Source organism: Myotis daubentonii, chromosome 15 (assembly GCF_963259705.1).
Source record: "Myotis daubentonii chromosome 15, mMyoDau2.1, whole genome shotgun sequence".
Classification (NCBI taxonomy): domain Eukaryota; kingdom Metazoa; phylum Chordata; class Mammalia; order Chiroptera; family Vespertilionidae; genus Myotis; species Myotis daubentonii.
This window is the reverse complement of record NC_081854.1, coordinates 46,189,744-46,205,838: the sequence shown is the minus strand read 5'-3', so window position 1 is coordinate 46,205,838 and position 16,095 is coordinate 46,189,744. Positions and strand designations below refer to the sequence as shown.

The 16,095-nt window shown below is 46.6% G+C and overlaps 1 protein-coding gene across 3 annotated transcripts in view; it reads right to left on the bottom strand.

The window, feature by feature from the left end:
* The window catches only part of RANBP10 (RAN binding protein 10), a 60,041-nt gene that overhangs the window by 39,763 nt on the left and 4,183 nt on the right, over positions 1 to 16,095 (bottom strand). For 2 of the 3 annotated variants that reach the window (XM_059667730.1, XM_059667733.1), the window contains one exon: positions 732 to 784. The exons of the other annotated variant lie outside the window; for it this stretch is intronic. In XM_059667730.1, coding sequence (XP_059523713.1) covers positions 732 to 784 — 53 coding nt within the window. The remainder of the gene's footprint in view (positions 1 to 731; positions 785 to 16,095) is intronic. 3 annotated transcript variants of the gene reach the window in all.

Genomic DNA, 16,095 nt, shown 5'->3' with positions numbered 1-16,095 from the left:
TAGAGAGGACCAGGGCAAAAAGACAGGGACTTTGCCTGTCTCCATGACAGTGTGAGGGCAGGTTGCACCATGTACCTTCTGCCGCTCAAGGGACAAATGGACTTAGGACCATCTTCTGGAACCCACCAGCTTCTGCTGGGGGCTTCTCCCCCCTCAACTGAGCTCAGCCCAAGACTGGGTAAGAACCACTGGCAAAAAAATAGCTGAAAGGGTGCCTAAGTGGTGGAGGAGCCCCATCTGCAGGGCCCCGAACCTTCCACAAATCTGAGGCTGCTTTCGACCCAAGTCGCGTGCACATCCTCCCTTTTATTACGAAACTGCCTCACCATGTTCCATGTGGGAGGCCACATAAAGACTTTGATCTTTAACATGGTGAAGTAACAAAGGAGCCAGTGTTGGCAGTAGTCTTACTCCCTGTATATGCCCGAGTGCCAGGCTGGTCAAGCAAAGGCCAATGGGAGTGAAGGCTACTGAGGTGTGTCCCCACTGACAACAAGCTCAGGTCACTGGTTCTGACTGCAAACAGTTCAAATTCCATGAGTGACAATCACTTGTCAATTAATTGTTGGAATGGAAGCCCATGCCATCCTGGCCCAATGGCCACCTTTTAGAATCATCTACCCAATGGCTTGGCTTGCAAAGTCCTCTCCAGCCTCTTGGCTGCCACCATGACTCTCAGCACAGAATGGATCAGGAGAGCAGGACAAATGATCTCTTAACCAGTGACTCACCAGGAAGTCTGTTCATGTTGACACCTTGAGCTGAGAGTCCTATTCCCATGTACCTTCAAAAAAGCACACACACAAAAGTTTGGTTAACAAATGATTATGCAATTCCCTTCTCAAAAACTTCTTGGTAAAAAAAAATAAAAAATAGAAAAACAGGAAAAAGCAATGAATGTAGAGACTGTTTTAACATACTAGTGGTTCTTGGGGAACCTTTATATTTTGATTTTCCAATGGAAATCATCTCAATGCCTTAGGCAGCTGAAGAATCAGCAAGTAGTACCTGTAACCAGGAACCATTGGCTTCAAGTTTCAAAGGCAAGTTTCCTGAAATCACTGCTTCCATTCCCATTGTTTCTGGCTCGAGCTGAGGTGGCAGAATCTATTCCCCAGACGTGCTCAATCTAGTACAGTGCTTGGCAGAGCGATGCAAGATCCATCCCACAGGGACAAGCCACTGTGCAGCAAGGACCAGGACATGGAAAAAGTACAGCCAGGCCGGGTCTCTACAGGATCTTCAAGACCCTCATACACAGCTTCTTCTCTAAACTCAATGCCCTCTCACCCCACACATCACTGATGGCCTCCCCAATCATCCGAAAATAGGGGACAGTGGTGTGTGAGGCCCCTGAGACCCACTTTCTCACTCCTCTCACCCCAGGTGCCTCAACAACTAAGCCACCGACAGCAAGGTAGGGCCCAAGCTGGGCAATTCTGCCAAGGATATCTCAGTGACACTCAGGAGAGCGCAGGCCAAAAAAGGAAATAAACAGATTTTTTTAATCTAAATGTTTGTAGTGCACAAAGAAATGATGAGGTATTTCCCCAAAAACTTAAATAAGAGAAATAAGTCATCACCTTCTAAGAATATAATACAAAATTAACACACAAAAAGTAGTTGTGCCGAAACCGGTTTGGCTCAGTGGATAGAGCATCGGCCTGCGGACTGAAGGGTCCCGGGTTCGATTCCGGTCAAGGGCATGTACCTGGGTTGCAGGCACTTCCCCAGTGGGGGATGTGCAGGAGGCAGCTGATCGATGTTTCTGTCTCATCGATGTTTCTAACTCTCTATCTCTCTCCCTTCCTCTCTGTAAAAAATCAATAAAATATATTTTTTTTAAAAAAGTAGTTGTGTTTCTATACACTAACACTGAACAATCTATAAAGAAAATTAGGAAAATAATTTCAGCCCTGGCCAGTGTGGCTCAGCTGGTTGGGCGTCATCCCATGCACCAAAGGGTGCTGGTGTGATTCCCAGTCAGGGCGCACGCCCAGGCTGTGGGCTCCATCCGCAGTAGGGGGTGTGCAGGAGGCAGCTGATCGATGTTCTGCTCTCACTCCAAACCCAAACATCCAAGCACAAGAGATGGAGCCTACGTTTACAGGCTCCAACGTCTTATGCCACAGTGGACAGAACAGATGCAATGTCTGCCACCCACCTCAGGATGCGGGGGCTATAGGAAGAAGTCCCAGCCATCAGAGAAAAAGCAGTCACAGCAGTACTGGGCACATGATGGTCATTCAACAAATCCCTGAGGTTTGTCCTCTTGTGGGCTGGTGAAGAACCTTATCAGCTAAGTCACAGGCTCTCTCCCAGCCACATTTCAATGGGAACCTCAGTTTCTAGCTGGTATGAGGTCATAACAGAGCTATGGGACAGATAAGTGAGCCCTGAACTCAGCTACAACACCCCGCGTTCTATTCTCCCCTCTTGCTGCCACTTGCCTGCAGAGCTGTGAGATTAAATGACTTACAACCACAAAGCAAGTGACCACAGGAGGAGGGAAGCTCACTTCTCCATCCACTCAAGAAAAATCTAAGCAGACCTGAAGCTTCCTCTCAATCAACAATGGGAATGGGTAACATGCAGTGCTTTGCTAAGTTCTGAACCAATGTGATCCCAGCTCTCCAATCAGCTGCCAAGAATGAAGCAAGAGGAAAGGGCATACAAAAGCCCCAAGACAATAAGGAAAGGGCATACAAAAGCCCCAAACCCAAGAATGTTCTCCTGGACATATACAGTAGTATCTCTGCATCTAAGGAGCAGAAAGAATGATATCAGGAAGTCACCCTGACACTATTGCTCCTCTGTTAATCTCTGGTGGCACTTGAAAATACATGGGTTGCTGGGTCCTTGCGAAAGTTGAGTAATTTAGTAAAAACAGGTGTGATAGAGACCCTTGCAATCATTCACCCATTCCACAAAGATCCTCTGTGCCCAGTATGCTGCTGGACAGAAGAGTGGAGGCTTGGAGTCAGTCCCTGCTCTCCAATGGTTTCCAGTGTCAAGTCAGGGGCAGGCCAGAGAATCAGGGCACACTGACCCGGGGATTCCCAGAGGAAGTGAAGACTGAGCCAAAACCTGGTAAAGGAGATGAGAGGAAAAAGAGTGTGTTCCATGCAGAAGCAGCAGAATGTGCTGAGACATGGAGGCAAGAAAGCAGTCCACGGTCAAGGAACTGCAAGAAGTTCAGGGTAGCTGGTCACAGCCTGGGCAGACCTAAAAGAGCCAAAGCTGAAGCAGGAAACAGGCTATTCCCAGCCAGTCTGCATGCTGGCTTAAGGAGTCTGAGTTTCATGGGAGGTCAATGAGAAACTCAAGTGCTTTAGAAAGGATACAGCTGATCAAATAGCTGATATTTGGAAAATGGATCCAAGAGGCAAAACTGGAGGCTTCCAAAATCATCCACTGGAAGATGACAGGGCTGGACAGGCCAGGAGCAGTGGAATGGAGAGACATGGAAGGGCCGAGTACTCTTGAGAACATGGTGAACTTACTGGATGGGGAAGAAGCTGCCCAGGACACTGCCCAACACAACCAGCCACCAAAGAAAGGGCAATTCTCTGAGACTCGCGTGGAAAGTCTGGAGCCCAAGTGCTTAGCCAGTCAGGTGGTATGTAGCGGCCTTTCTCCAGCTCTGCTCTAGCCCTGGCATTTACACTGTGCACAAACATCTGAACAGGAAACACACCGCATCACAGCAAATGTATCAGACAGACCCAGGTTCAAATCTAACCTCTGCCTCTGAGTTCACCGTTTAACCAAGGGCACATCACATGGTCCAGAGAGCCCTCAGTGCAGCCACTGAACAGGATCAGACAACGGAGCACCTGAGCACAGCTGGAAGGGCTGCTGGTGGATGACTGTCCATTAGCGCATGCACTGGAGGCTCTTCTAGCATCGGAATCTAATAAAGGAAAGCAAGCCATTCTCGAAGGCCTGGATCCTGGAACACCTAAAAACAAATGCCTCACCCTAGCTGGTTTGGTTCAGTGGATAGAGTGTCGGCCTGCGGACTAAAAGGTCCCAGGTTCGATTCTGCCCAAGGGCACATGCCTGGGTTGTGGGCTCGATCCCCAGCAGTAGGGGACACGCAGGATGCAGCCAATCAATGATTCTCTCTCACCATTGATGTTTCTCTCTCTCTCTCTCTCTCTCTCTCTCTCTCTCTCCCCCTCCCTCCCTCTCTGAAATCAATAAAAAATATATATATATATTAAAAAAAAACAACAACAACAAAAGCCTGACCCTAGATGGTCTGGCTCAGTGGATAGAACGTCAACCTGTGGACTGAAGGGTCCCAGGTTCGATTACGGTCAAGGGCACATGTCTGGGTTGCGGGCTCGATCCCTAGTAGCAGGTGTGCAGGAGGCAGCTGATCAAGGATTCTCTCTCATCATTGATGTTTCTATCTCTCTCTCCCTCTCCCTTCCTCTCTGAAGTCAATAAAAACATATATTTTTTAAAAGAAATTTGTTATCTTTAAAAAAGCCTGTTTACTTGGGATTGCTGAGCTGAAAGAAAGTGAGCATTTGTTTCCTTCTTGGTAACAGGTCAGGTGCTAAGAACCACTAATCTAACATACAGGCTGCCTTGGACGCCTGGGAGTGAGGCAACAAGAGCACTCACCCCGAGCAGGTGACTGGAACAGACAAAGCTAAACTTCCCACACTTCCCGTCTCCACCGGCTCTCTCTTCTCTTTTGTGCTTTCTTTCTTTCTTTTTTATTTTAGAGAGAGGAAGGGGGGAGGGTTAGGAGGGGGAGAGAGAAAGAGAGAGAGCGAGGGAAACATCGATGTGTCATTCCACTTATTTATTTTTTTTTAAATATATTTTATTGATTTTTTACAGAGAGGAAGGGAGAGAGATAGAGAGTTAGAAACATTGATGAGAGAGAAACATTGATCAGCTGCCTCCTGCACATCTCCTACTGGGGATGTGCCCGCAACCCAGGTACATGCCCTTGACCAGAATCGAACCTGGGACCTTTCAGTCCGCAGGCCGATGCTCTATCCACTGAGCCAAACCAGTTTCGGCTCATTCCACTTATTTATATACTCATTGCTTCATTCTTGTATATGCCCTGACTGGGGATTGAACCCACAACCTTGTCTTATCAGAATGATGCCCTAACCAACTGAGCCACCCAGCCAGAGCAGGGCTCGCTTTTCAAGCAGCAGGGTATATCTGAGGAGCTGAGGGAGAAAATTATTTACTCCCTCACAAAATGCAGCAATATGGGGAAGAAGAACCATTGGTCAGAGAGGTGAGGCGGCCAGTAAGTATAGAGAGACAACAGATGAGCTCTTCGTGGCACTGAGGCCTTCACTGCCCAAACCACAACAAGCCCTAGAGTTAGAAGAGTGACTCTGCCTCTCTGTTGGGCTCCAGAGAGAAGAGGCAGCAAGCGGGTGCTGCTCAGGCCAAGTTGGTTTCAGATCCGCCACAGAGCAGCGGAGGAGCAGCAGCAGTTGCAGCAAAGGCCCTTGGCGGACCAAACAGCCAGGTCCACCCTGAGGCTCTCACCATCCACGGCAGCCAGCGGGGCTGAACTGGGGCCCTGGAGAAGAACCTGCCTGGTGGCTTCTACGGCCCACACTACCCTCCACCCCCTCTGCTGACTCTCCCACAAAAGCAACTGTCTGCTGAAACCACTGCAGTCATGTGGAGAAATGTGAGCACACTTGTCAGCTTGGATTCTTCTTTTTTTTCCCCCCTCTTTGGTTTTACAGATTTTCTACAATTAAAACAAATTACTTTGATAGTCATAGAAAAATCATTTCAAGAGTCAGCTGATGGCCGCACAATGAGGCTGTTGGCTCTCACCCATTTCAGAGCCAAAGGGCTACACTGGTGTACCAGGTCTCACGGTCAGCTCCTCAGTACACCCAGTTCCCTGAGCCTGGACAAGAGGGCGGAAGAGTGAGCCACAGGAAATGGTCAAAATCCCTGCTCAGTGGAGGAGCTGGCGCTCCAGCTCACATGGCACCTGGAGCATCCCAAGCACGACCCAGAGCACACACTCAGGGAACCCTGCTGCAATGACACAGGATCAACATTAGCTCCAATTGGCGAGCGATTCTTTCACAACCCAGGCAGGCCTGGTGATGGGCAGAGGACAGGACCTCGGAAACTGGACCTCTGGACTTTCACACCCTCCAGAGACGCAGAACAAGGCAAGGGGGGGAGGAGACCACTGCTCTGCTGTAATTCCCCATCCAGTCCCTCTGGCATTCCCTTCCTGCCCCCTGAAGAGAAGCACCTGAAGAGTTTTCAAGTGACAGCAATACTTTATAGCAGGGGTCTGGGGACACCCCAGACTCTGGCCTCAGACACTCCAGCCTAATTCAGTATTGTGGGTCTTGGATGTCACTCCCTATCTCAGGTTCCCTATCAGAAGAGGAAAAACTGGATTAATGGCCTCCTAAGCTCCTTCTCAGCTCTGATCTAGAGACCCCAATTCTTGGCAGAATGTCTGTGTACTGTTGCAAATGTGCTATATCCAGGTGCCAGCCAAGATGGGGTAGACCTACAACACCAATTAATGCCATCAAGAAGACATTAAAAGGCCCTAGCCCGTTTGGCTCAGTGGATAGAGCATTGGCCTGTGGACTGAAGGGTCCCGGGTTTGATTCCGGCCAAGGGCACATGCCTGGGTTGTGGGCTCAATCCCTGGTGGGGGGGCATACAGGAGGTAGCTGATTAATAATTCTCTCTCATCAGTGATGTTTCTATCTCTCTATCCCTCTCCCTTCCTCTCTAAAATCAATAAAAATATATTTTTTTAAAAAGACATTAAAAGAAAAGAGGTGGCTCGGTTGGTGTTGCTCAGTGGTTGAGCATCAACTTATAAACCAGGAAGTCATGGTTCGATTCCCAGTCAGGGCACATGCCAGGTTGTGGACTCAATCCCCAGTGTGGGGGGCACAGGAGGCAGCTGATCAATGACCTACATCATTGATGTTTCTATCTTTCTCTTCCTCTCCCTTCATCTCTGAAATCAATAGAAATATATTTACAAAAAGAAAAGAGGTGCACTCTCCCTCCCGGGTGCACGCCTGTGCCTTCCCCCCACCCCCAGGCAATTTACCTTTGTCTTTCTTTCTCCTAAGCTCCAAGGGCCCTGCTGCCTCTGTAACTTACTTCCTGAGCATAGGCAGCCCAGCTGGCTCACTTCTACTACCTCTGTAACTTTCTAAATAAACTCTCTTTTATAATTTAAAAAGAAAGAAAGAAAATACAGGCTGTGGTGGGTAGCTCAGTTGGCTAGATTATCGTCCCAAGGTTGCAGGTTGGATCTCTGATCAGGGCACATAAAAGAAGCAACCAATAAAAATATAAATAAGGCCGAAGCCGGTTTGGCTCAGTGGATAGAGCGTCAGCCTGCGGACTGAAAGGTCCCGGGTTCGATTCCGGTCAAGGGCATGTACCTGGGTTGCGGGCACAACCCCAGTAGGAGATGTGCAGGAGGCAGCTGATAGATGTTTCTCTCTATGTTCCTAACTCTCTATCTCTCTCCCTTCCTCTCTGTAAAAAATCAATAAAATATATTAAAAAATATATATATGTAAAACAACAAATCGGTGTTTCTCTCCCCCCCACCCCACCCCCCACTTCCTCTCTCTCTAAAATAAAAAAAAATTTTTTAAAGCAGCTGTACTCAGCTTTCTTACAAAAAGAAAGAAAAAAGCCCTAGTCAGTTTGGCTCAGTAGATAGAACATTGGCCTGTGGACTAAAGGGTCCCAGGTTCGATTCTGGTCAAGGGCACATGCCCAAGTTGCAGGCTCAATCCCCAGTAAGGGGTGAGTAGGAGGCAGCCAATCAATGATTATCTCTCATCACTGATGTTTCTATCTCTCTCTCTCTCTCCCTTCCTCTCTGAAATCAACAAAAAAATTCTTTTTAAAAAAAGAAAAACAAAAAAAGGAAATTGCAGAACAGTGTGCCTTAAGACTAAAAATGCAATAATCCTCAATAAAACAGTAGCAAACAAAATCCAACAACATATTAAAAGGATTACACATCATGACCAAGTGGGTTTTATCCCAGGAAAGCAAGGGTAGTTGATAATAAACCACATTAATAGAACAAGCAAAACAAATCCACATGATCATCTCAATGGACACAGAAAAAGCACTTGACAAAATCCCATTACATCCCTTCATGATTAAAACACTCAGAAAACTATGACGAAGAAGGGACTTCCTCAACATGACAAAGGGCATTTATGAGAAACCTGCAGCTCACAATCTCAATGGCAAAAGATTGAAAGCTTTTCCCCTAAAATCAGAAACAAGACAAGACTTTTCACCACTGATATTCAACACTGTACTGGAAGTTCTAGCCAGAGCAATTGGATAAGAAAAGAAACAAAAGGCATCCAATTGAAAGGAATAAGTAAAATGATCTCTATTTGCAGATGACACGATCCTAAATATAGAAAATCCCAAATACAAAGAGAGCCTCCAAGAGCTGGTAAACAAACTCAGTAAAGTCACAGGATACAAGATCAACAAACAAAAAACAGTCATGCCCAGCTGGTGTGGCTCAGTGGTTCAACATCGACTCATGCACCTGGTCAGGGCACATGCCTGGGTTTCGGGCTCAGTCCCCTGCACATCCCCAGGGGGCGTGCAGGAGGCAGCCGACTGATGTTTTTCTCTTTCTCAAATCAATAAAATCATACTAAGAAAAAAATATATATGTACATATATATTTCCTCAAGTGAGGATAAAAAAATATATAACAAGTATTAGTGAGGATGGAAAGAAACTGAAACCTTCATACATTGCTGGTGGAGATGTAAAATGGTGTAGTCACTATGGGAAAAAAGTGGTTTCTCAAAAAGTTAAACATAGAAGGATCCAGCAATTCCACTCTTAAGTATACACCCAAAATAACAGAAAGGAAAGACTCAAATGGATACTTGTATGGCAATGTTCTTCACACCATTATTCACAAGAGCCAAAAGATGACAAAAACCTGTGTCCATCAATAGATGAATGAACAAAATGTGGTATTAACATACCGCCATAAAAAGGAATGAAATTCTGATACAAGCCACAACATCAATAAACCCTGAAAACCTTATGCTAAGTGAAATAAAAAGTCAGACGTAAAAGGACAAATATTGTTTGATTCCACTTATATGAATTATACAGGCAAATTCAAAGAGAGAAAGTAAATAAAAGGTTACCAGGGGCTGAGAAGAGGGGGATGGGGAGTTATTGCTTCGTGAGTACAGAGTTTGTGTTTGGGATGATGGAAAACTTTTGGAAATAGATAGTGGTGATGGTTGCACAACATTGTGACTGTAATTAATACCACTGGGAAAAAAAATACCACTGAATGAACCACTTAAAAATGGTCATAATAGCATATTTTATGCTATATATAGTTTACCATACACACACACACAAAGAGTCACCAAGAACACCTCTTTGGCTCTGTGTGCCAGCATGAACCTCATCTGGCTTTCCCAGATAAGACGAGTAGGCCTTGGCACAGAGCACAGTGCAAAGCATCAGAGCATTCTGGCCTCACATCTGGAGCAGCAAAAACAAGTCCCATGTGGCTCAGCTGGTTAGAGTATTGTCCCACCCACCAAAAGGTGGCGGGTTCCATCCCCAGTTGGAGCACATGCGGAGGCAACTGATTGATGTTTTCTCTCCTCTCTCTCCCTTCCTCTCTCTGAAATCAATTTTTTTTATATATTTTTTAAATATATATTTTATTGATTTTTTTACAGAGAGGAAGGGAGAGGGATAAAGAGTTAGAAACATCAATGAGAGAGAAACATTGATCAGCTGCCTCCTGCACACCCCCTACTGGGGATGTGCCCACAACCAAGGTACATGCCCCTGACCGGAATCGAACCTGGGACCCTTCAGTCCGCAGGCCAACGCTCTATCCACTGAGCCAAACCAGTTAGGGCCTGAAATCAATTTTTTAAAAAAATGAAGTCATCACTACAAGTACACAGCAGTTGACAAGAGTGAAAAACACAGACCTAGCTCCTTTTACTTTCTATCAATTTCTTAGAGGGAAGGTGGATTTTATGGGCTGGCAAGTTCATAGGCACTTTTAATAAATGTTGCATAAGGTATATGAACCAATTACTATGGGACGTAATAATTTTTAATTTAAGCTCTATCAACTGGATGTATCCAGGCACACAGAGCTCTGGTGGTAGTGACAAAGAGGAGATAGGCAACAAGGTCTTCAGCCTTAGGGCTGGAGGCTTTTGGGGGTTTCAGGAAAGTACCAACTCCGCTGCCATTCTCTGGTGAAAGGGCCAGTCACGAATGCCCCTGCCCCAGACCCCCAAGGAGCTACTGGAATCTCATCTGACAGCTTCATCTTGACATCTAACACCTTAGCCACAGCTCAGCAAGCCGCCAATCTTGTTCCTATCAGAACCTGCCCCAGATAAAGAAATCAACAGCTTCACAACAGAGATCTCAGGGACCATGGTTATAAAAATGGTCCCTCAGAGACATTTCAGGAAAAACACCGACTGACATTTAAGTTTGAAATGAGGGCTATTTGGTGCTGGGGATTCTATCTCATAGCCTGATGGAGCTGCTTAAAGCCACAGTTCACGACACTGGCTACTGTGTGCAAGCTGCTCCTCCAGCAGCCACACCCCCACCCTCACCCTCTGCCAGAAAGCCACCCAGTAACCCACTGAGCCCAACTCTGGTCTCAGAGTATTCTGGCCTCACATCAGGGCCAGAAAAAAGAAGTCCCATATGGCTCAGTTGGTTAGAGCATCATCCCATCCACCAAAAGGTAGCAGGCTCACAAAGAGAGGAGGGGCAGAGATGAATGAATTCAGCATGAGCACCATCCAAGGAAGAAGAGGCCTGAAGGCAAAGGGGCTTTGAGTCAGGATATGCTTTGCAGGAAATAAGGCTATTCTGAATGTGGGTCAGGAGAGCTCATGCATCCACTGTCACCAGCACCATCAAACACCCAGGAGGCCACAGACAGAAAGAAACAGACCAGCCCGCTTGGGTGGCCGTAGGCAGGTTACTCACATACCTGGGTTCTGGCTCCTTCCCTAAAAGGCAGACAGAATCTCAAGTACCAAGCCTTGACTTTCCAGAGGCTGGCTGCCTCATTCAAAAACCAAATATACTGGCCTTAACCAGAGGTAGCCAGTTGGCATACCAGCTTAATGTGAAAGGGGTGCCACCAGATCCCATTTCTAGTAAGCTCTGGCTCTGTGTAATTACAGAGCTGGTGCACAGCTGAGTGTGGACATGGTAAATGCTCTTAGCTACTCAGACATTAACCCTTAACTCTCTAGTTACAGGTCTTCATCCAGAAATTGGCTTTGAGTTTGCTGATGTGTAACTTAACACCTTTCATTATTTTCAGCAGAGGGTCTTATTCCAGTAACCTAGCCCACCATTACATGGAAATTCTACTCCAATGATTCTGAAAACATCAAATTCCATGTATTAAATCACTTCCACTTAAAATATCTGGAATGGTTTCTGTTTTCTGCACTGGCCTTAAATGATACAACGTACACAATGGCAATCACCTGTATTTATCTAAACCTCCCTCCCCTCTGTTGTCCATTTTTAATGTAACTATGTCAGGTGTTGAAAGATCCTATGTATTATTTTATAATTAAAAAATTAATCTATAGATAAAATAAAAATGCATTTTGGCTAAAAAACAAACAAACAAGCAACTATGCCCTGGCTGGTTTAAGTCAGAGGTTAGAGCATCAACCCACATACCAAAGTGTCACAGGTTCAACTCCTGGTCAAGAGCAGGTAGCTCAGTTGTAAGTTGGACCCTTGGCCTAGTCAGGGTGCAAGGAGGAGGCAGCCAATTGAAGTGTCTCTCTCGTGTTCATGTTTCTTTCCCTCTCCACCCCCTTCCACTCTAAAAATCAATGGAAAAAATATCCTTGGGTCCAGCCAGTGTGGCTCAGTGGTTGAGCATAGACCTATGAACCAGGAGATCACAGTTCGATTCCTGGTCAGGGCACAGGCCCCAGTTGTGGGCTCAATCCCCATTGTGGGGTGTACAGGAGGCAACTGATCAATGATTCCCTCAACACTGATGTTTCTATCTCTCTCCCTCTCCCTTCCTCTCTGAAATCAATAAACATATCTATATATTTTTTAAATATCTCTAGGTGAGGATTAAAAAAATATTTTTAAAGCAACTATAACTACTGATAAACTCCTAGCACAACAGTTAGTAAGAGAGCATTCTAGCCCTAACTGGTTTGGCTCAGTGGATAGAGTGTCAGCCTGCAGACTCAAGGGTCCCAGGTTCGATTCCGGTCAAGGGCATGTACCTTGGTTGTGGGCACATCCCCAGTGGGGAGTGTGCAGGAGGCAGCTGGTCGATGTTTCTCTCTCATCGATGTTTCTGACTCTCTATCCCTCTCCCTTCTTCTCTGTAAAAAATCAATAAAATATATTTTTTTTTAAAAAGAGAGCATTCTATAAAATACCGCATGCCAATTTCAGACACATTGTTTTGTAAACTGGGTCACAACCAGTTCTACTCAACAAACCATTCCTCTGCTTCTTTGCTTTTAGTTCAGCTCCACCTCAACAATGTTCTTTAGAAGATGCGAGCGGGGCCCTCAGACCATCTGGGCACAACTGCCCGTCTCCTCTCTCCACCTCTTCTCATCTTCCAACTGCCCCCACCCTGAAGGCCAGTCGGTTTTATCTCAATATGAAACTCTGACCAAAAAATAGCAGCTGCCTGCTGCATTGTGCAGTGAAAAAACTTCTGGGGTTCTTGTCTGGACAAGAATGAATGCTGTGATCAGCAACATTTGCCATGAAAGCTGAGGGGCAGTGGGAGTATTTGAGCCTCACCTGCCATCCAGAACTTAAACTGCCATGGCATCCCAGGCCATCTTTAAGGTCCAAGAGGTCGGAGAGGAAGAGAGCCTTTCAGAGGGGTGCAAGAGCCTTACCCAGTCCCTCCCTTACTTCCCTACACTGCCCAGAGCATCTTTTTCTGGTCCCTTCATGACAAATGAACTGGGCTGTGTTCCACCACCAAGTCCTCTAGCCTCATTTCTAGCAATAGAGCCATGATCTTACATTTCAATTACAACCAAATACTGAGGAGCCTGGAGCTACAATGATATTTTATGTGAATTTTGAACAGAATTTCTGAAGAGGCAGAGGACAGCCTTGCATTTAGACACCACGTTATCCACCTCTTTCCCAGTGATCAGTCCCTTCTTTCCAACTTGACCCCTGACTACAGGGAACCACTCTGGAGCCCTCATTCCTTCCCAATGACGCTGGGATAAGATGGCTCACTGTGCCTGCCATGCAGAGCTGCTGAGTCCATCCTCCTATGCTCCAGCTCCCACTTTCCCTCTAACAGGGAATCTCCCTTACGTGGTAACCCATCTAAAGAAAAGACCAAACATTTCAGAAAACAAACACACACAAAAGAACAAAATGGGGGGCAGGAAAGGGAGGGTGCAGTGTGAAGTGAAATTTAGAAATTTCTCTGGAGACTAATCCTTGACTAAGAAAGTCCCCAGTTATAAAGAAAGAAGCCAAACACTCCCCACTCTCAGCCTGCAGTTGAAACCAGATGGTGACATATATTGGGCAGGGAGGTCCCAGGGAGGCCCGCATATGCTCTAAGCAGGATCAGGTCCTACCAGAAAAATGGATACCACGTGGACTCCAGACCTCTCACCCCATATCCAAATAGACCTGGGCTTTAACCCCCAACACAAGCAGTACAATACTCCAAGATGCCCCAGAGCCCAAATACTCCATGTCTCCAGAACAGTGCAATGTGTTACTAGGGAGAGATGCAGCCACAGCCCGGCATCTGCCCACGATGCCATCAGTGATCGGGGCAGTCAGGGAGAACAGGGCACAACTACCACCTGTACCTGCCTTAGGCAATGACAGCACTTACTTTTCAGGGCAGATAGGACAAGGCCTTCCCCAGGTCCACAGCTGAGTGCCAAACTTCTCAACAGCACTGGACAATGCAGAGACCAGACATAAGCAAGAGGACCTGAGCCGAAGTGGCTCTCCAAACCAGAATTGTGGCAGGTGAGATCCTCATTGAATGAGTAGCTCTTTGGGTCTCCATGGAAAATCACAGACAGTGTTGTCTTCATTGTTGTCTTGGTAAAACCAAAATACCAGAAAACAGCTGTATAGGAAGTCCTTTCACCTCTGAGAAGCCTCTCTAGCTATCAGCCTTCAACATCCCACCTCTGCAGCTCTCCATGCAAAATAATGCCAGCCAAGAAAGAAAAAAGTCATCTGCCGTGGGAAAACCAAGCATGGAGTCAAGGAACCTAAGCCACTGGCCCACCACTGGCCAGGACTCTCAGCCAGAGGGGCTTGGCTAACCCAGACCAGAAGAGTCTCTTCTCCCCATTCCACTCTCAAAAGTGTGAACAGATCCAAAGTCCTCATACCCTGCTACTGCACTCAGGATAAAGCCCACGCTGCTTGGCCACAGCACAGAAGGTATTTCTTTTTTTCTTTTCTTTTTTTAATATATTTTATTGATTTTTTACAGAGAGGAAAGGAAACGGATAGAGAGTTAGAAACATCAATGAGAGAGAAACATTGATCAGCTGCCTCCTGCACACTCCCTACTGGGGATGTGCCCGCAACCAAAATATATGACCTTGACTGGAATTGAACCTGGGACCCTTGAGTCTGCAGGCTGACGCTCTATCCACTGAGCCAAACCGGTTAGGGCCAGAAGGTATTTCTGCTCTGGCCCCTGCCTGCTCATGTTCTGTGTTCCACATCTTTTTATGCACTTTCTTTCTGCCTGAAATATCTGCTTCTCACTTTGTTCATGGCACCCTATAACTCTTCCTTCCAGATGTAGAATCATCACCTCTTCAATGAAGCTTTCCCCAAACTCTCCGGTACAAGAGGAGTCCAACCTCTGTGTCACCCCTGGGTATAAAATATCTTGATTGGCCTTTTCTATACCACTTTGTGAGTTCCAGTGTACAGGCACATCTGCCTCCTCTCTAGACAGACCTCATGCCTGGGCTCCTGGGGCCCAGGCCGAGGACTGGAACAAAACAATGGGTGCCTCACTGTGATGTGTAGAATTAATGGATGGATGCACTGCTGCCTGGCCAAAGGAAGTCCCTGCAAGTGCAAGCAAAGGCAGGCTGGCTGTGGCCAGAGGCCCTTCTCAGGGCCTAGGCACCAGCTACAGAGGAGCGTCCCACATCTCTATCCAGTGCTCTAGCCCAGGCTTGCTGTTCTTGAGTAGAGCCACCCATCACATGTCAGAAGGCCACCACCACTGGGATGATGTTACAATCTATTTTGAGGGTCACCCTGGAGCATCTGTCAGCCTAGTCAGCCACACCCTCCATGTGTCATCACTAACTGCTGTGGACACCCAAAGGTCCACAAACTCTGACTGAGCAAGTCATTTCCTCAAGGGACCCTCAGCTTCAGGGCCTCCTTGGCCTCCAAACACGATCAACCCAGATGCCCTTATCTCCTGGCACCACTGGCAGGGCTCTGATGTCTCCTCACCCCACCAGACCTGCTCCTGGGGTTCCCAGCTCTGGTGACTCTGCAAAAAGTATCTGAATTCCATCAGTCTGTGCTAAGCTCTTAGCTCAAACACAGTCCCTCCTTCTCAACTCTCTCTCTATTTAGGGAGTACCCAAAAAGTCCAGAAACCTGACATCAAGCTAGTTACCGACCTAACTCATTTTAGGTCCAAACGTTCTCACCTGCTGGGAAACTCTTACTTGTCCCTCAAGACCATGCCCAGTTTCTGCCTCCTCTTATAGAGTCTTTCAGTCCACTCTCTACTGAGTAGGCCACAGGCTCCCTGAGGACAAGGTTGGCCTGTGCTGGCTTTACCTTTGTTCTCCCTGCAGCTAGCATGGGCCTGGCACACAGTAGGTCTGCTTAAATTTTCTATGAACCTTTAAAAAGAAACCTTTCTAATTTGATGAGCTTAGTGTGCAGAGGATGTTTTTCTATAAAAGATATTGCAGAACAAAGGCCGTTCTGGAAAATACTGACACTGACAATTGGGTTCATAAATATCTTTTACAAAAGAAGCCCATA